Raw genomic sequence first — 27,960 nt, forward strand, 5'->3', positions numbered from 1 at the left:
CCCTGCTTTAGGGGGTTCCAGGTGGTCCCCAGCTGCTTTAGGGGGTTCCAGGTGGTCCCCAGCCCTGCTTTAGGGGGTTCCAGGTGGTCCCAAGCCCTGCTTTAGGGGGTTCCAGGTGGTCCCCATGCAGCTGCTTTAGGGGGTTCCAGGTGGTCCCCAGCCCTGCTTTAGGGGGTTCCAGGTGGTCCCCAGCTGCTTTAGGGGGTTCCATGTGGTCCCCAGCTAAATGATGGACGTGTATAGGAATAATCAGACGACGTCTACGAAGTTGTACATCTTTAACTCTTGCGAGTGTAAACATGAAACCAAAAGGGGCCCGTACACGGGTCCCATTTGGTTTCATTGTAAGGCTCTCAGGAGTAAAATTATTGTTGAACACTTGCATTAATTAATTCACAAGAGGTCTACACAATTAGAGAATATTAAAAAGTTATGTAACTATAACTACAGAGCCGAGAGCCCCCGTTCCTATTCCAAAGCCCCATCAGGTAAGCTATTATTTCAGCAATGGGATAATATTTCTTCAGTGGGTAGATCTTGTTCAGTTGGTCATTTATCATTTTGAAAGTAGCTCAAGGCAAAAAAAGTGTGAGCCAAACAACTGTATAGTAGGCTAGTAGCGCACTCACCCTAGTCTAATCTCTACTACTGTGTTAAGGGGCTCCCTCTGGTGGTAGCTCACGGTAATGACAGCTCTATTATATAGGTCAGTATTCACGGAGATCTCAAGCGTTTATCTGCAACAAGACTTGAGGGGGGAAGAGGACACACACACACACACACACACACACACACACACACACACACACACACACACACACACACACACACACACACACACACACACAGTGAACTGATGTACTGCTAGGCACACTAACATTGTCACACTGTGCAGATATTCCCAGGGTGTGTCGTGTGTGTGTGTGTGTGTGTGGGGGGGGTGATAGAGACAGACAGTGACTCTGGCATCCTTGCACCCAGTGTATGTGCACACACACACACACGCTGCTATATTTTCTATACGTACACGTGTGCTTACATCTATACCAAGACGCCCCGAGGGTGTGTATCCGCATCCGCCTGGGTGAGGTCAGATCAACATGGAATGTCTATGGAGATCTATAAAGGGGGGCAGTGGGGGGCATAGTGTCTTTGAGTGTACAGGGTTTGATGAGGTCTTGCCATGGCCAGACGGCGGTGGCACTTGGCGGTGGGAGTCTCCTCCGTGAGAGACTGTGGAGGTCGTACTGCTGGAGCAGATGGGCGCGTGTGCACGCATCCGCCTGGGTGACGGCAGACTGCTGGGCGAGCGCTGGCGCTTTGGCATGGGATCAGCTTTGATCCCATGAGGCGTGACGGACTGACAGCCATATATGGAGGCGTGACGGATGGCCTGACTGACAGGTTTTTGCATGTTTTCATAGTGATCTGGTCTGTAGATTAATTTGTCACAGCGAGACTGGCAACTGGCACCCATGTCAGACCACTTTTTAATGTAACCACAAGAGGGAGACAGGGGAGATTGTGGCTGCTCTTAAAGAGACAGAGTGCCACTGAAAACATGAGATTTGTGAACATACATCATTAACCCCTCCTCCTTCTCCCCTCCTACCTCTCCTCTCCTCTCCTCTCCTCTCCTCCTCTCCCCTCCCCTCCTCTCCTCTCCTCTCCTCTCCTCTCCTCTCCTCTCCTCTCCTCTCCTCTCCTCTCCTCTCCTCTCCTCCTCTCCCCTCCCGAGCAGACCATGGCGGAGTACGGCTCCATGCTCAGCGACCTGTCGGAGAACATCACCAACGAGGACCTGGAGCAGCTCAAGTCGGCCTGCAAGGAGGACATCCCAGAGGACCAGAGCAACAACATCACCTCCTCCAAGGAGTGGTTCAACTACCTGGAGAACAACGACAAGCTGGCCCACGGTGAGAGAGAGAGAGAGAGAGAGAGAGAGAGAGAGAGACACAGAGAGAGAGAGAGAGAGAGAGATGCAAAACACTGAAATACTGCTGTCAACTTTCAAAAGTCTACCAAGCTATGGAACTATCTCTGACAGAAAATGCACAATCTTTTTTTTAATAGTTTTCACAAGATAGTATTACTATTACGCAAAGTGTTAATGTAACACAGCTCTGTTTACGCCTTTATTTTATTCCTATTTATATTCAATATTTATTTGTACATATACATTGTTTTAACTTGATTGTTTTGTTCCACTTTTGCCAATGGAAAGGTTTTTTTCTCCTCATGCCAATAAAGCTCCATTGAGAGAGAGAGAGAGAGAGAGAGAGAGAGAGAGACTACTTTTTATATATGTGATGTATGCCATGCTTTTGTTTTTGCTTAAATGTAAGTCGCTCTGGATCAAGAGCGTCTGCTAAATGCCTAAATTGTAAATTATAGAAATGATCAGATTTCAAATATAAAGTTATCTTTTTTGCATGGTTGGGTATTATTAGCACCCGTGCATTCCACATATCACAGTATAAAAAAACACATCGTTGCCCCCCACAGATAACCTGTCGTACATCGAGCACATCTTTGAGATCTCGCGGCGGCCAGACCTGCTGACGAGGGTGATCGAATACCGCACCACCGTGCTGAAGATCTCGGAGGACGAGGAGATCGACACCAAGCTCACACGCATCCCCTCGGCCAAGAAATACAAAGGTGTGTCCGCGTGTCCACTCTCTGCTTGCTCTTCCTGTTGTGTGATGACGTAGTAGCCTCGGAAACCCAGACGTTTTTATTTCCAGGGAGAAAAAAAGTCTGGGTCTCCACTTCAATTTGGCATAGAGTAGCGCAAACGTCGATCACTCTCTGCTGATTTCTGATCGTCTGCACCTTTGTTGCACCTCTAATTAATTAGTCTCATGTCCAGCAGCTGCGCACAGTTTCTCCTGGCGGATCCTGCCTATGCCATAGAAAGCATAGGTGATGCTAATGATGTAGTTGCGAACGCAGTGAGCCACTTACTATGAGACCCTGCTGCTCATGTCTGTGTATGTGTGTGTGTGTGTGTGTGTGTGTCTGTCCCGCTGTGACACCACCCGCCCGCCACCAGAGGGCGCAGCTGTAGCACACACACACACACACACAGGGCGCAGCTGTAGCACACACACACACACACACACACACACACACACACACACACACACACACACACACACACACACACACACACACACACACACACACACACACACACACGAGCTGCGTTCGCTTCCCGCGTTTGCGCGTCTTACTTGTAAGTAAGTAAGTCCAACCCTTGATGCTGAGTGTCAAGCAGGGAGGCACTGCAGGGTCCCATTTTTCAGAGTCTTTGGTATGACCCAGCCGGGGATTGAACCCCAGCCTCCCAGTCCCAGGGCAGACACTCTAACCACAAGGCCACTGATCTGGTGTGTGATGACGTGCCGTGGCGTAAAGCAGTGTTTTATCGACCTTTTTTCATATCAATCGAGGTCCATTATCTATTCAGCGTGTGATCTATACGGACCACCATTTGATGACATTAAGACTCAACTCAAATCATTATAGCTGGGCACCACCTGGAACCCCCTCAAGGACCACTGGTCGAAAACCACTGGTGTAAAGTAACTAAGTGCATTTACTCAAATACCTAAGTACAACATTTCTGTAATTTCACTACACTCCACTATACATCTAGTTACTAGTTAGTTTGTAGATTTGGATTATTACTACAATGCATTAACCACTTTCGGCCACTTGAAAATAAACGATATGCAAATAGCATACTCCTACAAACTCACAATGGGTGCGCACAGATCGGTGAACAAATATAGGATCTCTACCAGGCTGTTTTCGCCAGCAAATTTGAAAATAAACTTGAGCAGAAATCACACTGGCTGGTGCAGGTTTAGGGAACCACTGATGATGATGTCTGCTCGTCATGACGTCTGAGTCACGCTGTTATTAAACTTGTTTGTGCAGTGCCTTCGCATATATGTGCAATACGCACTGCGTGTGCGGCAACGCGCTGAGAGGGGCAACAAAATGTGCCAAAAAGTGCCATGGCGACCCTCATAATGACTATTTTCTCCGCGGCTCCACCACGTAATAACGCACACGCCCAGGTGTGTGTCCTGAAAGTAGCCGATCTGCATGAGATAACGCAGCACTCTCGTCAGGAGGGGGGGCAGCACAAGTAATATGCGAGCAGGGCCGAGTCGAGTAGAGTCGTCTGTGTTTGCAGTTGTCTGGCCTCAACAAGTAAATTTCACTCATGGACTCTCTCTCTCTCTCTTCCTCTTCCTCAGACATCATCCGTCAGCCCTCCGAAGATGAGATCATCAAGTTGGCCCCTCCCCCTAAAAAAGTGTGAAGTCCCGCGCAAGGTCCCAACCTTTGCACTTTGACCCCCTCACAGCACCACCACCCCTGACACTCCAATCAACCAACTGACCGACAGAATGACCGACGAATCGACCAAACCACCAACCATCTCAGCCCACCTTCCTCATCATCACGGCCACACCCCTGCAGTTCCTCGCCATCCTCACCGCCGCCCGCACGGCACCGTGCCACAGGCCACCGCCCTCCAAAAAAATAAGAAAAGAAAAAAGAACGACCTAATCAGATCGCAGTGATATTTCATCATTAACCTCATCTCCTGAGAAAGGGTATAGTGGAGAGAGAGAGCTGCCGCGAAGAAAACCAAGTGGAAGACCTGGAAAAATGGACAGATGAGTGAGAGAGAAAGAAGGAGGAGAAAGTCACACGGCTATGCTTCTTCTTGTTCTCAAAAGCTATATGGTTCAGTTTCACAAACAGGAGCATTTTGTAGTAGGGTAATAATCTGCAATGTTGTGGTCATGGTCATTATTTGTAATCTTATTTTAGTATGGTAATCTGCAGTCTGCAGCGATGTTGGGACTTGTAATGTTGCGTTTACTCGAGTGCATCATGGGGTGAAAGTGTCAGCATAATTTGTGAGAGTTTGTGCGTGTACGTGCGTGTGAGTATGTGTCTGTGTGCTGACCGTGTCTGTGTGCTGACCATGCAACACATCAAGTTACTCCTGACCAACCATCTGTTAGAAAGACTCAGCGGTTATGCATTGTTAAACCACTGAAGAACTGTCACAGTTAGCTTACGGGCCCCATCTCGCCTTACCCTTTATATAAATGAACGCTTTTTGGCTTTTTGTTTTACTGTTTTTTTTCAAATTTTCAACTAGCCAATATGCAAGCTCATGTCGATGTAGATCGGCTGTTTGAACTATTTTACAAATGATTTTCAAAATAGTAAAAGGCAAGATAGGGCCTGTAAAGGGTCTCTATCCCTTTACACTTTATAAGACCCATGTATCGTCACCTCACCTGCTTAAACTAATGGCATAAGTTATTTTTTGAGGATTATTTTTTCAGTCCTCAAAGTCCTAATTGAAAAGGATCATGCAAAAGTCAGGAGTAAGTTAGGTAAATTGGCCTAAATCAGGCTGTTTAATCCTATTTAGTCCTCTTAAGTTACATAACTGGCAGACAGTGTTATTTTTTGATAGTCATAAATTGTTTTTTTTGGTAAAATATCATATAGTTTTGTATCCTTTTTCTTTTTTTTCTGAAAAACTTGAAAAAAAATGACCTAGGCCATTAGTTTAAGAAGGTGACGGGCGGTATAAATCCTCGTACGATGGTGTCACGTGCCGTAACTAGCTGATGTACAAGCTCACACAACATGTCGCTTTGTGAGCTTGTAAATCTGCTATTTTTGTCCGTCATATAACTGAAGCGTAAACTATGCTTTATTCAGATAAAATTCCAAGCAAAGAAAATAATAAATACATTTCAGATATTCATAGGACTAGCCACTACTTGCCTTTTGACTATGGAATTGCGTATTGAGACTTTTTAGGAGGTACAGTATCAGTATTTCTATGCTTACAGTGAAAGGCCACTGTTAATGTAAGGACGACCCAGACTGCATAGATTTATTTTATTTTATTTGGTGGGGAGGGGTGGGGGGGTTGTCCTGTGGACCAGTAAAGAAAAAAACAAGATACAATTCTACTAGTTTACTATGCCAGAGATGTAAATATATAATATAATATTTAAAAGAATATTCACAGAATAATATATTTACCAATATGTTCCATAGAGAACACTCTGGCCTGCAATTTGTAACCCATTTCGGCCTACTCTCGCCAGCTTGGGTTTTCATTTAGAAACTGTAAAGCATAGAATGGCTAATGCAATTTAAAACGTATTCTAATCTAATTTGACCTTGACTTGACATGAGACAATTTCCACTGCTCTTATTTGTAATTTGTAATGCAGCGCAAGTTAATATCAACACATTGGTGACGTGTGCTATCAATATCATCAACATTATGTCGACAGGCGTTGAAAAATGTCAATAGAAAAGAGTGTATGTCCATGTAGGCCTACTACTCTGGACTATATTATATCAGAACATGCAAGACCATATCTATGAAAGTATACCACACTTCTTTTATTTTTATTTTATTTGACTGAGGCTGGCTGATTAAAGAGACAAACACTAAAGCAAATAACACACCCAATGCTATAGACGACTATAGCAAACTGAAAAAGGGGGTGGGACTAAGGCTTCAACCAATGACAGAAAATAAGTGATCATACACAAGATAACCTTTAATATACATAAAGTAGTGTGTGTGTGGGGCTCATAACACCCATTTCAGCAGTTCATATTTACTAGAAAAGAGACTCTTATGCCCTGCGCATACAGGTGCATTTTGAACCGTCACAGCCACGATACACCAACACACTAGCTAGCAAGACTGTTGAAACGAGCACTTAAAGCTTTAAAGCTTTCCCGGAAAATAGACAAGCATACAGATAGATAGATCTGTATGCTTGTCGACGGGTTATTCTCAGCTAAATCTTTCCCCTGCACAATAACAGAATTTTTTTAATACACTAGCACAGAGCCCAGAGGGACTCCGCTCAACCATACTAGGGGTGTAAGTGGTTTAAGTGAAAACACTGTCTACTTTTATCTCCACGGCAAAGCCTTCAAATGCATCCTGTTCAATCTGAACCCAACTGTGAGTGAGGGCTGTGCGTCTGCCATTGCAACCCGACACAAATAATCAAAAGAACATAACACGTTAACACTCCTTTAGGAGTTCGGAAATGCGCACTGGGAATGTGCTCCGTTTTCTTGTGCACTGGGCGGTGACGTCGCATTGAGTGTGGCTTATTTACGACCAGTTAAGACAACACACCGTCCTGTAACATTGAAAGGAATTCATATCATTAGCCTACCTGCCGTTGGTCTACTCTACAGGTGCTCTGCACACTGGACAACTCCAACTTCTGAGTAGGGTCGGTCTGTGCGGGCACTCCGCAGTCCGCACAGCTGGGGGGGGGGGGGGGGGTACTAGATTTTCGAACCACAACGCACTGAATGCTCTGAATAAACAAACGACAAGAGGACACGCCCGGTGCGCTCAGTTGCGAATTTCCGAACGCACCTTTGGTTGTGTCGTGTGCAGAATGCAAAGTCTGTAATTCTGCTTCTAAAACAGTGATAATTTAATGGCACCTTCTTATGTTTGTGTCCGTTAATACTGTCGGGTCAAAACGAAAAGAAAAAAGAAAAACAATAACAAAAGAAATAAGAATCTATTTTAGCAATCATTTGAACTCCGTTAATGTGAACACATCTCCCTCCCTCCGCTGACTGCATGTCTAGTACACCACACCTGTGCCCTCCTCCACCCTAATCCCAGTGCCAATGACCAGAAGACTTTATTTCGATCACAGGTTTCAGTGATTTCTCTCTCTCTCTTTTTTTTGTTTTGTTTTATTGCTCGCCGTATATATATATCGTGGTGTTGGATTGAGTTGTGTATCCTATGCATATGCAGTCTGGACATGTTGGGTATGTAAATATGTTGACTCTTCTACCTAGAACAAGTGGTTCAGAGGCTGGTTATGCCCTAGCTGGGACCCAAAAGGTTGACCTTCAACATGAAGTCGCGGGCAGCACCAGTACACTAGATCGACACAACATTCCCTGTGGAGAAGGTGGCAAACTGACCCAGTTCCCAAAACATATCGCTGAGAAATGAGCGCTAAGAAACGCTGGTCTAGATTATCTCGCCAATCTCGGTAGACCTTCAGATTATCATTTGATTTGGTTCAGGGCACAACATTTTTCAGCCCTCGTGTTTTTTGTCGGTGTCTGAAAGTGGTGTTGGACCAATCAGTTGTATTCTGAGTGAAAATGAAGGATTTATGTCCAAAACGCCAATACTGTACATCCTTACCCGAAGTACATTGCATAAGGCTTTGAATATACAGATCATTACTGCATCTAACATGGTTACTATTAAGTATTAAGATTTTAGGATGAATAATAATCTCATTATAATAACCTGACCCAGACCTCACAACACATTTCAACTGGTGTATTCTGTATCATTTTGGAGCCAAACTCTTCAATTCCATCTCAGACACTCTTTCGATTCTTCAGTGTTGTAGTGATGGAATTATACTCCCTCGCACGGCCAGACCCTTAAACGCGAAGCGGTGAGCGATATATACGCATCCTTGAGTCTAATTACGTTGTCGATTATAGACGTCGTTCAAGAGGTAGGGTGGCTATACTTACTGCTATGACCTGTGGGTAATGGCCTTCTAACGTTTTCTGGAGGATTCGCGCGTTGACTTTAAATGCTGAATCGGCCCATGGCCTGCTACAGTGCTCGCCGTTTCCTTTTCAAATGGGTGCAAATGGTTCTGTCAACCGAAAGTTGAAAGTTATTTCGTACGTCTTATGTATTGTACGTGAGTGTGCAGTTATTTTATTTTTTCTTCTTTTTAATTTCAAGTGCTTCTTGAATATCAACATGTGAATTGTGACCAAGTGATGTTCTTTATTATTATTATTATTTTGTTCCAATTTTGGATCGTTTCCGAGTCTCAGTTGCTAATCTCATTAGTGGCGGCGTGGGAGGTCACCGGTAGTCTGACAATAGGGTTGAAAAACAAGAGGCAAAAGAAACAAAAATCTAATAAAAGCTACAGTACTTACATTTATTCTGCCGCGTGTCCCAAAATATTCACATTAAATGTGAATATTTCTTGGGGGACCAAAGTTTAGCCTTTTTGTTGTTGTGTACAGTTGCAGCATCAGTTTGTGGAGTATCTACCATTGCTGCAAACCCTAACACATCTATTGTTTTATTTCTACTTGTTTTACATTATAAAACGACATTATTCTTTCATCGACACTATCCGTGGCACAACCTGTCTGACTTTAGTGCTACAAGGATGTGTGTTTTTCAGTGTTTGCTCTGTCAAAGGTTTTAACCTTCAATGCATTATGTTTAGCAATTTGGACGAGTAAAAAAAGAAAAAAGTCATGAACAACATAAAAACACATACTCTTACATTATGTTTAGCATTGCTTGGCTTTTCCTGTGGCCATCAGCACATAATATATGAACATATCAGTCGCAAATGATGTCAAATTTGGATATCCATGTACTGAGTACATATGAACTTAGTAAATGCTGCAAAGATATAAAACTACTAAAACTTTATATTTATGAATATTATCTCAGTATAATCAAGAAAGATATATAGAAGAGCATAAAGTTAAAAAAAAGAAAGAAAGAAAGAAAGGGCATACAATGTATATTGCTATAGCCTACACAGCATGGTTCGTTACAGTTTAGATCCTAGTAGTGTGTAATCTTGAGTTTTCCCTTATAAGACTGTAGCTTATTTCTTTTCTGTCAATTTACTGGTTATGTTGTACATAATGTAATGTGAATATATCATTGGTTTTTTTTGTAACTTTAATTTATTCCATGCCTATATATTTGTTTTGTTTTTTATCTATCCTGACTATGTTTACTAACTGGAAACAAATCGTGGGAATGATCTGAAATGCGTAGCTTATATCAAATTTGTTGATACCAACAATGACCATGGATAGATTGTTATATTATTGCTGTCGGGCAGAAAGCTTGTATGTCCAAAACAGATAGACTTATACAATCTCATAGTTAGATACACTAACAAGCTCACAAAGCGTTGCATCCTGACGCGTTGCAGATCGTGTACTTTACTGCAACACTGTCTTAAGACAGTATACTGTAAAAGTATAAAACAGGGCATACATTTTCTGCTCAACAGCGACAATATATAATTCCTGCAATTTCCTTTGCATTTATACAGTATATGTATAAATGTAAGTTTCAGCTTGGGACAATGACTTAAACTTAAAGAAGAAAAACAACACATAGGAGAATGTATTATTCATGTTGTGGTATCACTGCTTATACCATAAGAGTACGTTTCTTGTGTTTTTCTATTATACTTTACTCTTTAGCTCAGCTGACATGTCATTGTCAACATGTGATAGCAGTGGTCACAGAATCCACCGATCAGACACATACATGAGATACAAATTGGCAACAGCTGGCTTGCCTATTAGCAGATATTCGTTTTTTTCCTTTATCAAGCTATCGCTAAACATATAATCGGTGTTGAATTGAGTTTTGAGAGTGCACGGATAGAGAGAAAGAGAGGGAGGAGAGAGAGACAAGTAAAGCCCAGTATGTTTGCCATACAATAGTGTCACGTGTCATGTTGCGTGGCGGGTGTGAGCTTAATTGTATCGAACGGTAGGTCGGCTGTTTTCGGCGAGTGACACCACCGTATGGCAAAGTATAAAATAACTGCTATGAGTGCTGACTAGTGTAGTGGGAAAAAAAGATAGCAAAGAATCGTGAAGAGTGAACAGCATCGTGAACAGCATAGTTATTAAAACGTTAAATTAGAGATGTGACCAGGAAGTCGACTGTGTTTTACGCATCTTGGCCTTTGGGAGTTGTAGCTATTTTGGGGGAAATGGTCTCCCAAAATGGCAGGGAATGATAAGTCGCACTCGCTGTGTCTGTCGTTTTGAATGTGGCAGGTCTTGCACAACATGCTGTATACAACTTGGAGGGTGGGTTGTTAATGAAAAACGTGTTTTGGATTTTGTGAAGTTGGATGGTCGTGAGGATGCTGGAATGTGTGACGTTTTCAGGCATGTGGCTTCTGATTTTGCACCTTGCCACGGTTCCCCTTTTTACCTATAGGGCAAAGAGTGAGTGATGGAATGTTAATTATATTTTAAAACTGAGCATAATTATGCTTATTAACCATAATCACTTCACCCCCTGGAGCTATGGCAAAATGTGAAATTGTTTTCTTTTCCTTTTGACAATTAAAGTTTACATTTTATGTACGAAATATCAGGCTTTCACTACAGTGGGGGGCTACTTGCAAACTGCTGAGTGGGGTTGGAGGGGGGGTTGACATTGAAGATCATCACATTGTAAGATATGTGTATTAAATAATTCCTATTTCAGATGTTTCGAAGGCATCTCAAGACCGTTTCGGCCAAGTTGATCATTTACTAAAGTGCAGATTTATTTTTGGTTTTGTTTAATTTTTCTTTTGGTTTTGTCTTTTGCAGTAGTAGACTATAGCGGCCATTTTGGTATCGTGTTTTGAGTGCGCAAGTCTGGTTAATCTGATAATCGTTACTGAAGTGATGTGCTTTGTCACTGTGAGTTTTAGCAAAGTTTCAGCGTGAATTTTAAAGAAGAAGAAGAAGAAACATTCCTGTGCTTTGGTTTTAGGATTATTCTAGTATTATGTATAGCCATCCGACAATTTAATTTACCACAAAAGAGCCTTGTAGATTAAAGAGGGATTTCCACAGAAGGTTTCAGGACCTTAATTCCCAGCCGTTTTATTTAGATGAATATGCGTAACGGTGGACTGCAGTTTTCTTTGGGTATATGGGTAATAACAGCAATAGGCCACAAAGTACAGAGTGAAACATCTTTTCAAATAGCTCTTGGCAACCACATGTTTGAAAGCAACATGACCACAGACACTCTTTAGGCAATGTTGCCTCACATGATCGCCCATGCCCAGATTGCATGTGTTTCACTGCCTTAAGGGTCAGTTAGTGGGTCCGTTTTCTCTCTATTTCTCTGACTGTAGCCTGTCTTTGTGTCCGTTTGCAAACATTGTTACGACTTTGCACGGTATTCCGGAAACTAGTTTGGTTGTGCTATACTGTTATGTTGTACCATGCATTCATCAATGTAAACCCTTAAGAGGTCACCAGTAAATGAACACTAGTAACGTTGACATATACAGTGCACACGTTCAAATTGTGTTTGATCTAATCACATTGTCTGCGATAAAAGAGAGAAAGAGGGTGGGGGTGCACTCTTTAACAATAATACATATAGCAAAGAGTGTCATCAATAAGTCCACTTTTCCATTTAACTTACACAATGTAATCCTCTGGATGCCATGGACTTAATGCTGTTATATAATTGCAGTTTTTCCATTGACGGGATTAGAATAAAAATCAAGAATTACTTTACAGCAACTGCAACAAAACATGGTATTGAGATGTGTATCGTTAAATAAATCCAGACGTGGCTTTTTTGTGGGGGTGGGGGGGGGGTCATGATTTAAATGAGACCAAACTGAAATGATGCCATTTTGTCATTGTGCTAAAATGAATATAAATATTATATTATATATTAAAGTATATTTGCTAACCTACGCGTGTTGCCTGGGGTGATCTTGTTTCTGTCCATGAGCCACACTACAATCATGCATTCTTATGCCGCAGGCAAAATATTGATGAGATTTTAACCCGATATTTAACCCATTAAACCAGGAAAGCGTCTGTGTCATTTTAGATTCTATAAACTCTTAGGATTTAGAAGGCATTTTGCAACCTCTTATATTCTAACGTTTTTTTTCGTAATTTAATGGCAATGATGGAAAACGTGCTCACATGTTTTACTTAAATAAAAGTATCAATACTGCAATAATCTGTAATAGAAATTCCCTATTATGAATGTAGCCTACCTTAGTAAAAAAGTCCATCAACATGTACTTAAAGTACTCATTATGTAGCATGTCCTGTTTCACAAGTTTTAATGTGAAAAATGTCTAAAAAATCTTTAGAAAATAGCAGATATACAAGCTCACAATGTGTCGCATTGCGACGCATTGTGGGCTTGTAGATCGGCTATTTTCAAAAGTCCAAAATGTATAGGGCTGAAATGGATGATGTATGTTGTGCAACAATAATCAAAATCTACAAAGTATAGTAACTAAAGTTTTTAAATAGTGGAGTACAATATTTGCCTCTGAAATGTACTTTGAGTGGGTGCAGTACGTAGTTCAGACATGCAGATTAATGTCGGACTAATGCCCTATCTGAAAAGCGTCCACTTCCCGGGTGCAGTACTTAGTTTCTAAGACAGTTTTCGGTTTAGACTAGTCATTGGTTAGACCAGTCATTAGTCCTACAACTCATCATTTTGTTTCTATTCATTTCAATATCACTCACTGGTACGTAGGGGAGGATGGGGGAAGATGAACCGTCGGGTAAGTTGAACCACCCCCTGTATCTTTAAAACTACACACATGAGTTGTCATGTGACCTCAAAATCAGGACACACCCACCATTTCAACCTGACTGTGAAGATGAGAGACACATGGACAAAGTGGAAAGTACATTTATACACAAAAAAGTGTTTTTTGCTGGTCAAAGTAAAAAAAATAACTTTTCTGGAATAATCATTTTTATATTAAAGCAAAAGCACCCAGGTCTAAACTTATATATCATGCATGTTGGTGATATACCAATGTATAAAACCCATGTGAATCATTTATCTAAACATTAGCCTGGAGCATTAAAGGTGCAGTGAAATGAAAAAGACGTTTTTCACACTTTTAGACCATATCTGTGGTATTTATATGGGCATACCTAACAATGGATGCCAAAAGAATGTGAAAATTCTCATTTCTGTGTGTTTTTATATCAAAGGTCCATAAAAATGATTGCATTATTTATTTATTAAAACGAAAACGTGCTGCGTGATGACGTGTAGAGATACACATCGATAAAAGCCAATAACAATGAAGCTCACCCGTTTAATTTCCCATATTTGCGCATCCATCCATCACAGCTGCTATTGATTACATAATACTCCGTTTTTATTTCCATTCCAGATAACATCCAGACAGTGTATTACTCGGTTTCAACTTAATCATCACGCTAGAATATGTATCTGAAAACATTATAGGGTAGAAATAAGCCACATAACAGTAAACTGGTTGTGCTGGCCGACCATTATGATTTATAAACAAACAACACCACGCTGTTGCGCTTAGCATAGCTACCGTCCCTAGCTACCGTCCCATCGCCTGAAGGGATGCGACGCTCTGATTGGTTCAGAAACTTCAGACCGGTGTTTCATGTGGAAACACCATTTTCATGTTGTTCACCATTTCCGTTTCACTGCGCCTTTAAGCTAGCCATGTTTTGTCAAAAAGTGGCCATGGGGCAAGTTGAACCAATTCCTTGGGGTAAATTGAACCAATTTTCTTAATGTGAATCACCATTCATATTTTTGTATTAAGTATTAGCTACTCAAATTATACTGAATGACCTTTAATTTGGATGTTTGCAAATGTTTGCAAATTTGCTATATTGTATTAACAATATTGCAAATATTATAAGGTTCTGAATAACAAACTTTATTTAATTGTCTTTATATTGTTTAAATAATAAATAAACAGATAAATAAGACTATTTGCAAAAGGGAAAACTGTTATTAAATTATTTTCAATACGTGAATACATTATCTGTTCAAGTTTAAGCTCTTTACATTAAAATATCATGTGGTTCAATTTTGGATCAACTTACCCCTTACCTGGGGCAAATTGAGCCACTTTTTTCTTTTTTTTTAAAAGGTCATATTTTCATGGCCCTTTGTCATAGCTGCTTACTCATCATTTCAATTGATAGAGGACATCCTGAAATATGTGTAGATCATTAGATTTGACTGCCATCTCATTTTGCCTTGCTTCCAGGACAACTTAAGTAAAAAGTGGTTCATCTTCCCCCATCCTCCCCGTATGGTATACTTACTCATCAAAGTTACATTATTGCTGTGCTTTCCCGGATTTACCATTGGGCTAGGGTGGGCTGCAGCCTGGGGGTCGGCCCCCAAATTTTGTCTAGCCTGGAGGCCCCTACTATTGTAAATCTGCACTGATCACCCACAACAGACGGACAGACAGACGGAAAGGCGGACAGACGGGTAACACAGCAAGCTCTCATGTCATTATTTGCAGGATGGTATAAGAAATGCCACCCCAACCTCTAGAGTAGACTACACAGTGCCATTTCATTAATAGCAAAATGGCCGCCGTGGGAATATGGTGAATAAAGTGGACATGCCTGCTGGGAAGAAGAGCATGCAGAGGAGGACAAGTCAGGTCAGAGGTCAGGTTAGCCTTTGCAGCATTCCATTTGGGGTTTATGATCCGGTCGGGAGCGGATGGTAACTTTCGTCATGTTGTACAATGATTTGTAGTCATCTGGCAGGGAACCACGAGGCCGAATCAGTACTACGAATGGGTACTTATTCCGCCTTGTGGTTTCCTGCCTGATGGCTACCAAGGTGGAGGGTGGGAGGGGGGCGGGGGGGGGGGGGGGACATGTTTGGCTTATGTGGCTGTATTGTTCCTAACTTCCTCGGCCAGTGCACAGACAGCATTAGAGAAAACTGTCCAATGATAGAACCATAGTATTTTCGGTTATTGTTAACTGTTTGAAGAATGTATAAAATTATGTTAACGATTGACTGTCTATTAGCATCCCTAGAACTAACATTACTTAGACACAAACAAGTACTAAATTATTTTGGCTCCTATGCCACCAAAATGTGGAACGCCCTACCAACAGTCATTAAGACATGCAAATCCCTTGACTCCTTCAAAACCGCTCTTAAAGGGCACCTATACTGACGGCTGTAATTCGAAACTGGACCCCGTAAAATCTGAATCCCCCCCAACGCCCAACCCTTTTCCCCCTCAATGTAATTCCTGTTCTGTTCTTTGACTAAATAGAAGTGTCTATTTGTAGTCTCTAATGTTTTGATGAATTGAACAATCAATCAAACCTTATAATAGTTAGAAATAATTGACACAAACACCTCTGAAGCTCTGTTTTAACGCTACAGCAACATGTTTTAGGTTTTATCACGTATATATATCTGTAGGCCTACGAATGATAGGCCTACCTCTTTTCATACAGGCAGTCCGTGGGCACCAAACCAGGGGTCCACTCTCTCAGCCGCGTTCATTGTCTTATTTATAAATCTGTGAATGAATGATGCTGCAGGTCAGCATGGTGACGACTCGAGGAACCGAAACGTTTTATAACTCTGATTTATACACATGCAGGCTAGGAAATAGGAATGCTAAGTTGCCGTTTCGTTAACCTTGGGGTGTAGGTGACTGTGGTGCGTGACGTGCGTCCTAAAGTAGAGCTTTGTCTGCTCTAGTCTGTGGAAAGAAAGGACGGATGTTTACGAGTTGGTTACCGTACGACAGAAGCATCAAGTGAGTTTGTTGTGATGTCATAAATATATGATATGATAAAAAATAGTATACAACTATAATAAAGGCTTCATGTAACCAAACAATTGTTTTTTAAGCAGGTTTATAAATAACAATAACAGCAATGTTATGCTAGTGTTAAGGTTAACCCTTACCCGGCCTTACCACCTGCACGGCTGTACCACTATCCCTGGTCCAGTGCTTGGAGCGAGTCTCTCTCTGGCTCCCTGTGGAAGTCCCTTCCGCATTTTATTTAATGATTAAAATAGTGCATTTTAGAGAGAAGCTGGGGACCTGAGACGCTTCCCAGCTCCGATAGTAGACTTTTACAAGGTCTAGCAGGCTTTGTTTCAGTGAGTAGTTACGTCGTTTTGTTTATTTGCTGGGAATTGTAAACACTCGCACGGGAGTGAGAAAATCGCTAGAGGGCTCTGGAAGGATCTTCCACAGGGCGTCAGAGAGACTCGCTGTAAGCACTGGACCAGGGCTACTGTACCACAAGCCTTTATTGTACAGTTTGTACACCGTTGTGAGCTTGTAGATTCATTGGCTCATATTTAGGATAGTTTAGGAGTGTCTTTTTGTCTGTTATACTTATATTCATCATGTTTCAGGGCTAATATTCATCCATCCGTTTGATCTAATGCTAATTCTCCAATCTGCTCATAAATTCATCAATCAATCAATCAATCAATCAATCAATGATGAGTCAGGACCGTGCAGAGAGCAGGTGCCAAATGTGATATCATTTTTGGGGTGGTCTTTTACGCAATGTCGTGCCCATTTATATATATATATATATATATATATATATATATATATATATATATATATATAAAGAGAGAGAGAGCACAGTGTGTATACACGCACACACATTTCAATATTAGGCTATTTGTGTGTGTGTGTGTGATGCCATTTCAAGTGGACACTTGGGAACCGGAAGGTGCCTTGCATGGTATCCTCCGCCATCGCTGTATTAATGTGTGTGTGAATGGGTGAATGCACAATCTATGTAAAAGCACCATTTACCATTTATTTAGTAAACAGAAAAAACTGTTTCAGATCAGGATACCTATAATTGTATTTCTGAGTCTTGCTTTGTTTGTGGGTTTTTCCCCTCATTGTGCAGATGAACCATGATGCAGACCCCACATGCCGGGGGGCTCACAACAACCTCGTCTTTGTGAAAATAAAGAGTGCAGGGAACTGAAGACGCCAGCAGCTGCAGCACCATGACGGACTGGGACGAGTTTCTAAAAAACTTCATTGAGGAAGAAAAGCGTAAAGAAGGTAAAGAAAAGGCTATCTTGGACAAAACCGACCACTTGAAACTGTTGTCGGTCGAAGCGAGACGAAGCAAGAAGACAAAACAAGACGTCATCGACTTGTGTGACAGTTCATTGCCCATCATCGACTTGTGTGACAGTTCGTCGTCCGACGAAGAGGAGAAGGACACAGCACGACCTCCGGTAGTCGTGGCACCCCGGAGTCGTGATCATCTGGGTCATTTTGCTGCCAATCGACGTGATTCTGGCCAAGCGGTCACGTTGGACAGAGCACAAAGCGGTTCAAATGCGACTGAAGATCATCCGGCGAATGACTTCAAACGGCATCACACGAAAACCGTCGGGCCTGACTGCATCCAACCACTAGCCGTGGTGCCACTGAGACGTGATCACCTGGCTCGTTTTGCCACCAGAAAACATGTTTCTGGCCAATCTGTCACGTTGGACGGAGCACGACGCGGTTCAAATGTGACTGAAGGCCTTCCGGTGGCGCCGAATGACATCAAACGCCATCACACGAAAACTGTCCCGTTGCAATGTCCGCAGAATCAAGCGGGCAAACGTCACAATCGAAGACCGTGCGTTCAGGAGAGTAGCTCGACGGATGTTGGCGAACGTCCTGCCGACATACGCTTTGTTAAACAGTGTTACGTGCGTTTTGGGAGCATGTTGGGCATTATAGAGATCACGGCAGTGCCCACCACAGGGGTAACACCGTATATCTGTGAAGAAGACTCCGGACAAAAGAATAAAAGTCTTTTGACCGTGCACAATGTGGAACAACCATACACCTGTAAAAACTGTGGGAAGAATTTCACAAAAGCAGATAAACTGCAAGACCACGTTAAAAGTCATACACGTGGAAAACCGTATATCTGTGAAGAATGCGGACAAAAGTTTGGGGATATTACAATTTTGAAAGTCCACTGTAGACGGCACATGGCGAAAAAACCAGGCACCTGTAAAAACTGTGGGAAGAGTTTCACAAACGCAGATGAACTGAAAGACCACGTTAGAATTCATACGGGGGGGAAACCGTATACCTGTAAGAAATGTGGGAAAATGTTCCGAGTGCTGCATCATTTTCATCTGCACATGAGAGCGCACTCGGGGGAAAAACCGTTTCCCTGCCCACATTGTGGGAAAAAGTTTCATAAGGAGAGTTATTTAACAGAACATAATATCAGAAAGCATGCAGGGGAAAAACCATATTCCTGTGGGCGGTGTGGGAGAGGTTTCACAGCATCAAATGATCTGATGATACATTTTCGCCGCTGTCGTGCACATAACCCCGTAACCCCCTTTCTTTAATCAATCAGTATAATTACACACACAGTACAAGTATCTGAAGAATGTAGAAAGTCATTGATGAGGCAGTATTGTTTTGTTTTAAAAACATATTTCTTTTCCCCCTTTGAAAAGTTAATATTTTGAACATAATTTGATTTCTGACAGCAGAGATGTATAAAATTGAGAAATTATAGGTGCACTATGTAACTTTCCTCTAATACTCCTGCCAAGTGCAGAAAGTTTGACTTTTGAGCTAATGGAGCCTGCCTGCTTGCTGAGGGGATAAATTTAATCTTATGACCTTCAGGTCAGAATTTGTGGCAAACCAGAAACAGTTAGGATTTTGTCAAATTAAGGTCATGTCTCATAGACACATACATCTGCAAGCCAGCTGATATTGACATCAGTCATGCAAGATAATCTGTAACGATAACGATCGTTTCTCTCTGGCAGAAACCTTTATTTTTTATTAATGCCCTACTTAGTCATACTACAGCATTACACACAAGTATAAAAACATACTTCTTTTCCTATTTTAGAATTTGAATAGTACTGAAAAGTAACACATTTTCAGAGCAAAAAAAGGATAAAACAACAATTGAAAACCCTAATAGCAAGCCATAGCTGACTGTACTTTTTGGATTTTTGTTTTTGGTAAATTGTGTCTTATTTGGATTGCTTACACTTTTGTCTGTAGAATTGATTTAAAAATCATTAAAACTGAATGGTTCAAGACAAAAGTACATCTCTGTATTTCAGGTTGTACTTTAAGTGTCCTATTTTTCACTAGTGCCCCTGCTGCCCTGCTTACTACTTACCAGTAAGACGCCTGAGGGCAAGAAGCGACCTCACCCTAAAGCGTGCACGCATCCGCCTTGTTGACGGCAGACTGCTGGGCGAGTGCTGGCGCTTTGGCATGGGGGGTCAGATCAACATGGAATGAATTCTGTACTGGCCATATAAGGAGCATGTCTTGAGTGTACAGGGTTTGATGAGGTCAGATCAACATATGGAATGTCAGAACAGGTCAGCTCCATACAGTATATGGAGATATTAATCCGCAAGTTAAGATCATTATCTGTTGCTCCTCATCTTATATTATTATTGTACAAAAGCATTATTCAACCTGTTCTGTTGTACTGTTCCGCATGTTTTTACAACATGAACATACTGCCCATGCCTAACGGAAACAAACTTTTCAGTATTACCCGTATTGCTTCCAAGATTATCGGACTTCCCACACCAACACTTTCTGATATGAACAATAATGCCATCACACGGCTAGCACTCTCAATATCACGTGACACTGATCATCCCCTGTATCGCTTCTTCAACCTCATGCCATCAGGACAAAGATACAGAACCTTACCCTGGAAAAAGGTTTGTTTCGTTTTTCAGGAGTTTTGTCCCCTGTGTCATTAAACAAACTGCCCCGCCAATAGGATGGTTCTGTACACAGTGGGGAACTCATGTTTTTGTTTGTCTTGGTGTTTTTCTGTACTATGTGTTGTTTTTGTTGTTGGTGTTGAACAGACCTGTGAAGATGAATATCCTTCGGGACAATAAAGATTATTATTATTATCTAAGGGTGGTAGCGGGGACATTCTCTTGAGTGTACAGGGTTTGATGAGGGCCCAGGTATGGCTGGGCCTTAATTTTCGCCCGAAGAGGAAAGATGAACATATGGAATGTCACAACAGGTTCTGAGGGTTTGAACTTCTTTGCCTTTTTACTATTTTGACTAGACAATCTACATCGACACGTTAGATTGTCTATTTGAACTATTCAAAGATGTTTTTCAAAATGTGGAGAATGGGGACTCCCTCGTCCTTTGGTGTGTCGCCCAGCAGGTGGCGCATAAACCCTAACCTTTAACATAACAAAATCCATGCCTAAACCTAACCTTGTCCCCAACCACAAAACACTATGCCTAAACCTAACCTTGTCCCCAACCTCAAAAACACTGCCTAAACAACTTGTCTTACGACCTTAAACACTATGCCTAAAACCTAACTTTAACCCTAACCTCACAAAAGCCAACCTTTTTCATATCAAGCCCCATTATTTATTCGGCATTCGAGCCACGGACCACCATTTGATGATATTCAGTCTTTCAGACCCAAAACCCAACGTTGGATAATATTTTGTCCTCAATTCCATGCTGTATTGATGTTGGTACCATAGGAGATGGGAAGATCTATGAGGGTGCATTTGGTTACCAACTCTTCATTTAGCTGGGGACCACCTGGAACCCCCTCAAGGACTTGGGACTACTGGTTGAAAACCACTGCGCTAAACTGAACCTTAACCTCAAATTCAAAAACACTGCCTAAACCAAACCTGGTCCACCGGGAGAAGACTGGTGGAGAATCAGTGTCCGGCACCTATCTTATTCTTGGACCATGTTATTTTAACATCCTTAATTTTGTCAAATGTCTTAGTGTTTAGTGTAAAACACTTTTGTTGAAAGTGTCTATACGAAATAAACATGTTCCTTCATTTAGTGCTTTAGACGAGTGTTATATTGAACCATAGCCAGGTACATCCATGACACTATGCCTAAACCAAAACTAGTCCACACCGGGAGAAGAGAGAGCCCTTCACATTAGAAGGAAATAATATACACACCAAATTACAGATGTATTTTTTTAATCATTATTTATAGGGAGGGGAGGTGGGAGGTGAAAGCACAGGTATTTTGCACAAAAAAAAACATGTTATACAAAGCATAACTTCCTAATACAAGTTTACAGTGGGGTTTTTTTGTGGTTAATTGTTAATTGTTTTAATTGATCTGTGCGATGAGTCCCTCTAGGTCAGGACGTTTCTTGAAGCGGGCGAGGTAGTCAGCCTCCGTATGCTGGAAGAGAATAATAATAAGAGGGGGGCTTGTTAGACAAAAATGTAATGTCATTAAAATATGCAGTGGTAAAATGTCCCACACCTTAACCACTGTGACGAACATTCAAGGTGTTATGTAGTGCTGCACGATTAATCAAAAAAAGATAGTGATCTAGATTCAGACACCTGTGCGATCTCATTTCTAAATTTGAGCAAGAATCGTGCAGCACTAGTTGGCTGTCCAATTAAGTCGAGCACTTTGATGTTGTCTGTTTAAAGCCACAGTAGTTGGCTTCAGGTGTCACATTTTGAATGTAGTAATGTTTAGAGGAAGATTGAGATTCATGTTTGAGCAAGAATTGTGCAGCACTAGTATTATGTCGAGACATAGGAGTAACATTGATTTTAACATGGTTCCTCATGACGATGAATGAACAATAACCACTGTTCTCCTGGTGCTTAATTTACTTGAACATGCTGCGTGCGAAAGGTTACTCCTACATTATAAACAGTCTGCAAAAACAGCCTACAGTATAAATAAGCAACACATTGTGAGCATGTAGCGCTGAAGTGGTTATGGTCCTATTTTTGTCCCTCGTTTTCCAGTTCCTCACCTCCTTTACAGATAGCTGGACGCCCTCAGGTTGGTTCTTCAGAAGGACTTCCATGAAAGTTGGGCTCAACGTAGCGCTGAGATGACTGAGCTAGAACACACCAAAGAGTCAGAGATCACATATTAGTCTCACAAATTGCAGTTCTAACTGCAATGCCGGGGAGTTTGTTCCACAGTTTGGGAGAAGAGTCTGACTGTCTGGGACGTGTGGAGCGTTGTCCCGGGTGTTTTAGGGAAGGTTCTGACAGCTTCCCTGTGATCATTTGACATAATTATCTCTTGCGTCATCGAGGAAATGTACAGTAATGCAGGGAAATTAAATGGCTTCAGACTAGCTTTCAAAACACTGTCTCATTCTTCTATAATGAATTGTTCAGAGTGTATGCATGATAATGTGTTTGTGTGTCAATGACGTCACGTAGTATGTTAATATACTTTAGTCAAGTGTCATGGCTTGGGATTTCATCGAGTCATTGCAGACAGTGGTACACATAATATAGATGATTATGACCATGCTGTACCACTAATATAGATGTTTTGCTTTTGTGCTTTTGCCATTTCTTGTGATTGCCCTACTGTTGTCGGTTTATTGCTGACCATGTACTGTGCAAGACAAACACTCAGGAAGATTCATTGCCATCATTTCACAATTGCTTCACCGCTCAGCTAATAAGAGAAAGCAGTCCTGTGTGAAGTGCATGCAGTGTGGAACTATCAACTTAAAATAATATATTGATAACAAAATACATTATGGCAGGCTATAGGGTTTAAGTGGTTAATAAACAGAAGGAGTTTTCATTGTCTGAGTTTCACCGAATGCTTGTCTGGAATCGTACGGCCCTTACCTGTACAACTCTAATGTGAGTACGGAGGGCACAGTCCACATACATCTTGGTGCCTTGCTCTGGCATGACCATGACCTCTGTGCTTTTGGTGGGCAAAGCATAGCTGACAGGGATGAAAGAGAGTGTTAACACAGAAACCATTCATTCCAACAGCAATTACTTCATACACCATTGTTCTCGAGAGACTTTCCCGGCATTTTACACATTCTCTTTCTTTTTTTAAATATACTTTTTGAAGAGGCATAGAGAAAGTTTCTTATGAACTTGTTTATTTTCAGCAAACACAGAGCAGCAGTTTTATCTAGAGAAACGGATGTGTTTCGGCACGTCGGCCTTCCCCAGCGTTGAAAATAAACAAGTTCATAAAATACTCAAGAGAGTGCGGATATTCCTTTCTCTATAGATCTTCAACGAGGAATCTGCACCGAGCTATTGAGACTACTCCTAAAGACTCCCGAGTAGAGCGTGCATTTGTCATGTCAGATTTGTCATGTCCTTTTGGCCTTGTGTTTTTGGTTGTTTGTTTACCTCTCCTGCACTTTGACGCCCAGCCTGTTGCAGAAGTTATGGATGTACTGGGAGAAGTGCTCCACCGTGGTCATGTCGTAACCCGACACCGTGATGTTCAACGTGGGGTACGCCGTGTCTGTGGCCATGCTGATCGGCTTCATCTGCAGCTTGTCCTTCTTTTTCTTGGGCTAAAAAAGAAAATGGTATAAGAAAGTTAAATGTATTGATGCTGGGTGTACTGTACTCTGTTCTGGCATCATATCTGAACATCTTTAGCAGTAAGAAGATCATGGATGTGGAAAATAATTAGACCTAAAATCACCAACACCCTGTCATTTTAACCGAGGACATAGCCCCGAGTCGTTACCCAGGCTTTTATTTTCGTTCGCATTCGTCTCAAAAATGAAAGCCTGGGGAAACGCATTGGAAACTCTGGCATAGTATTTTGCTAACCAATAACAAGTGCAGAGGCGTGTTGGGGACGCCAGTGTTCTCCGCTGTTTTCTACCGGGGAGGGCAGGTGGAGGGCTGACGCTCAGATCGATGAACCAATAGGATCCACCGCCTGGTTTCGGCCGGCACCCGCCCTTCTAGACCAGAAATCATTACAGGTTGGGCAACACTACATAGGACACAGCATACTAAAGAGAATCTTACCGCTTCTTTTGGCAGTAGATGCTTCCATTTGCCAATCGTATGTGTTGGCTGACTTCTGTACTGTCTGGTATTGGCTGGAGATGAGCCTGCTGAAGAAAATTACCTATCATTTTGGGGGATCCTCCTTGGCACATAAAATTGATAACTACTGATTTAGAATGCATTTGTAGAATCGGCCTCAGGTCTTAATGGGTAAGTGTAATTCATTACACTCTGATCTCATTCATACCTACACGTGTGCACTAAATGCACTCTAAACTTATTCATTGACACAAGTCTTTGCACTAAAGACTCACCATGATGCACCGGATGCAGGAGAGATGCTGAAGCCCTTTAAAAAACAATACAGGTTATTAGACAATGATTCACATTCATTGTTAAACCGGCAATCTCTTTTCAGCAACACCGGTGATGCTGAAAAGAGACTCTATTCTTCATTTTAAAGCTACAATCTGTACCTTTCATATTCAGGATTCTATAACCTGAGTATCCTGTATGAAAGACAAAATATCTACCACTAGTTCTAGTAGGGATGTTAATAGTTAATAATCGATGATCGTTGAATAAATTCTTCAATTAAACTTAACAATTAATCAAATTCTGTGAATGTAATGCTGTGTCCGAGGACGAAATGTGGGCCGGTTTTAAGCCCCCCCAAACGGCTTTGTAACCACAGAAACGTCTCTGCTTTTGCATGCGATGTGACAGTGAAAGACGATACAGTGGACTTTTAATTTCATTTTATTCCTCATACAAAGATGCCATTGCCTGGCCCTGAATCTAAAATGATCACATAAATATTTGTTTAAGGAATATTATATAATGTTCCTTTTGTATTCGTTTTGTATATCAGCAAAATGTACATTGGCAAGGGGATATATTGTGCATCTCGTTGCAGAAACCTCATCTCCATATTTTAACGTCCTACTTGATCATACTAGTGTCACAAAAGCATCAAAAGTAGCAGATCTGCAAGCTCTAGTTGAAACGACTAGATGTGCTGATGTGCTAGTATAGTAGTTATATTGCGTTAACATAAAGAAGAATAAATTCCAGTTTGCAGTTTTATTTAAGCCCATTTGAAGTATATGTCAAATAGTGTGGCTGTTTTGGGCTGCTGTCCAGTAAATCTTTAATCTTCTGGACTATGAATGTTGTACATTTAATTACAGGGTACAACTGAATTGAACTTGTGTGAATGTGTATGATATTTTAAAGTTATTTCCATAGAGCTTATTTTAGCAGTATCTTCAGAGTGGTTATGTTATGTGTGTATTTCAAATATATATTTTGTTGTCATTTCAGATGTTGTCAGTGACCTAGCCCTACAAGCAGAACCCAATGCTACTGAAGTTTCTGACATTTTTGACGACCCAGATAGCATGGGGTCCTGTTCCATCTCCACCCTGCCACCGGGTACGCACACATAAATACACGTAAACAACTTCGGAAACTTCCTTCTGCGCTCTTTGACGGCTTCTTTTCCTTTGAGGGCTTCTGAATCTGTGAACTATAAGTACCTATAAATACCGCTGCGAATATCTCCTGTGGCGCGGAAGCCGTTAAGTATTTTTAATCTTTGTTTGACCGATTTGGTCACTTTGATAATTCTTTTCCTTCCTTGTTTATTGACACCTCATTGTACCGCCTATCTGGCTAGCTAGTGGCGCTATAGCTATGACAGAGCAGATCAGAGGCAGGAACGTAGACGGCACAAGCCAACCGCACATCGGGAGGCGGTACAATTGGATGTCAATAAACAAGAAGAATCAAAGCGACCAAATCGGTCAAACAAAGATTAAAAATACTTAACGGCTTCCGCGCCACAGGAGATATTCGCAGCGGTATGTATAGGTACTTATAGTTCACAGATTCAGAAACCCTCAAAGGAAAACAGGCCGTCAAACGGCGCAGATACGATGTTACCGAGCATATTTATGTCCGCGTTCCAAAATCCCCATACGAAAATACAGATACGCACAGGGACCCTACATAAAGTGACATCCAAATTTCAGAAAAGCTTTACGGAGGGTTCCGAGAGGGGCTATCAGTGACCTTGAAAAAGGGACTGACAAGTCTGACATGGCTTACTTATGGACTGATAAAGTCTACACAAAAAGTCACATAGATGAACAAAAAGACTGTCTTACCGTTGTAAACACGTTGAAGCTTGGTTCAACACGAATGGATATTGTGCAACTGAAAACTGCAACTGAATGAAACAAACACAAATGTTCACGTTAAATAATAAGAATGATGTCAATGCAAGATTGATGCAACGCTAACATCAGTTCCTCTGAACTGCCATCCTTCGGAGCACATTTATTAAGACAGTTATTTACCTTACGAACGGCAACATTCATTGTCTCGGATGTATTGTATGTGATTCTAACGAGAAATGTGTTATTTAATGAGTTAATGTTGTCCACCAACAGTTTTTTCACACGCATCACGGAAGTGGCTCCGTCGTTATTTTTGGTCCGACTTGCAAGCATAATCGTGCAACCATAGTTCCCTTTCCGGCAAGATCCTATGTACTTGTAAATACATAGGCTCTTGCATAGACATTATGTCTATGGTCATTGGTCATATGTCAATAATGTCACACGACGATAAGAGCGCCCCTCCCCGTACACGAGTGTGATTTTTTTTAACAAGGAGCTCCCCATCACACACACACACACACACACATGCACTAGTTTATACACTAGACAATTTATATCTATCTCCCCTGTGTGTGTGTGTGTGTGTGTGTGTGTGTGTGTGTGCGTGTGTGTGTGTGTGTGTGCGCGCGCGTGCGAGTGTGCGTGCGTGTGTCATTGTGTGTGTGTGTGTGTGTGTGTGTGTGTGTGTGTGTGTGTGTTTTGGCGTGCCGCGTGAGAGTGTGTCCGCTCCTTTATCAGCAATCCGTGGAAGTGACGTCAGAAAACGTGAACGCTCGGCTGCATAGGGTCATTTTTTGCCTTTACCCTTCAAATTATTTTTTATGTAGTACTAGTGTCCACTGTCCAGTGTCCACCTTATGCTTTAATATTATAAAGGTTCACTAAATTATCTTTATTTTTTTACATCAACACTGAAGAATGGACCTCATACAGGATTCTACAATGTAAATCAAATTTGAATTGAGCAGAGGATAATTGTAGCCAATGTTTGACCATTTTAGACCAGTATAGTTTAGCTGTAAGCCTTACAGGACTGTTTGAGGCAGAAACATACCCTATGCCGCATGTCCCCTCCCTCATCCCTCCCTGCTGGCTGCAGCAACCTGCTCAGTGCTCACACAGTCTATCTATGGTGTACAAAGCTACACCTACACTGATTTTCTCACAACACTTTCGTGTTCCCGGTGGAAAACTCCAGCAGAAATAGAATAAACCACAACCGAACGGCTGATGACGGAGACTGTCTCCTGCTTCCAGAAAGCGACAGGTAATAACAAGCTCAACCAAATCAATCTGAATCGTGAC

At 41.7% G+C, this 27,960-nt stretch overlaps 3 protein-coding genes across 4 annotated transcripts in view; 2 read left to right on the forward strand and 1 right to left on the reverse strand.

Annotated features, from left to right (window-relative positions):
• Positions 1–11,619, forward strand: part of pea15 (proliferation and apoptosis adaptor protein 15) — a 72,199-nt gene extending 60,580 nt beyond the window's left edge. Inside the window, exons 2-4 of the mRNA XM_083789297.1 lie at positions 1,742–1,916; positions 2,506–2,661; positions 4,272–11,619. Of these exons, the coding sequence (XP_083645423.1) occupies positions 1,745–1,916; positions 2,506–2,661; positions 4,272–4,336 (393 nt within the window). The 5' untranslated portion in view covers positions 1,742–1,744 and the 3' untranslated portion in view covers positions 4,337–11,619. The remainder of the gene's footprint in view (positions 1–1,741; positions 1,917–2,505; positions 2,662–4,271) is intronic.
• Positions 11,620–16,342: 4,723 nt separating this feature from the next.
• LOC310875604 (uncharacterized protein) lies at positions 16,343–19,045 on the forward strand (the record flags this gene model as incomplete). Its single annotated transcript, XM_083788895.1, has 2 exons — positions 16,343–16,451; positions 17,578–19,045. Exon 2 carries the CDS (start codon positions 17,681–17,683, stop codon positions 19,043–19,045), a length of 1,365 nt encoding a protein of 454 aa, XP_083645021.1. The 5' UTR covers positions 16,343–16,451; positions 17,578–17,680.
• A 2,630-nt stretch (positions 19,046–21,675) lies between these two features.
• Positions 21,676–27,127, reverse strand: mrpl48 (mitochondrial ribosomal protein L48). Of its 2 annotated transcripts, none has more exons than XM_083788948.1 (8): positions 26,833–27,127; positions 26,641–26,702; positions 24,787–24,821; positions 24,491–24,576; positions 23,852–24,021; positions 23,324–23,426; positions 22,480–22,569; positions 21,676–21,884 (listed from the first exon to the last, which is right to left on the reverse strand). In XM_083788948.1, exons 1-8 carry the CDS (start codon positions 26,983–26,985, stop codon positions 21,810–21,812), a joined length of 774 nt encoding a protein of 257 aa, XP_083645074.1. In that variant the 5' UTR covers positions 26,986–27,127; the 3' UTR covers positions 21,676–21,809. The 2 variants fall into 2 exon arrangements, with proteins under 2 accessions (XP_083645074.1, XP_083645073.1); XM_083788947.1 differs by having other exon boundaries at positions 24,491–24,579; positions 26,833–27,122.
• Between the last annotated feature and the right edge of the window lie 833 nt (positions 27,128–27,960).

This window comes from Protomyctophum parallelum (assembly GCF_964188405.1).
Source record: "Protomyctophum parallelum genome assembly, chromosome: 18".
Classification (NCBI taxonomy): domain Eukaryota; kingdom Metazoa; phylum Chordata; class Actinopteri; order Myctophiformes; family Myctophidae; genus Protomyctophum; species Protomyctophum parallelum.

What these genes read in the sequence shown, in the direction of transcription:
- mrpl48 (XM_083788947.1), bottom strand. Translation starts at nt 26,985, where the DNA reads ATGCTTGCAAGTCGGACCAAAAATAACGACGGAGCCACTTCCGTGATG. An exon ending in CTCACATTAGAGTTGTACAG is followed by an intron (nt 22,570 to 23,323) that starts GTAAGGGCCGTA and finishes GGTGTGTTCTAG; the next exon opens with CTCAGTCATCTCAGCGCTAC. An exon ending in TCCAGCTATCTGTAAAGGAG is followed by an intron (nt 21,885 to 22,479) that starts GTGAGGAACTGG and finishes ATTCTCTTCCAG; the next exon opens with CATACGGAGGCTGACTACCT.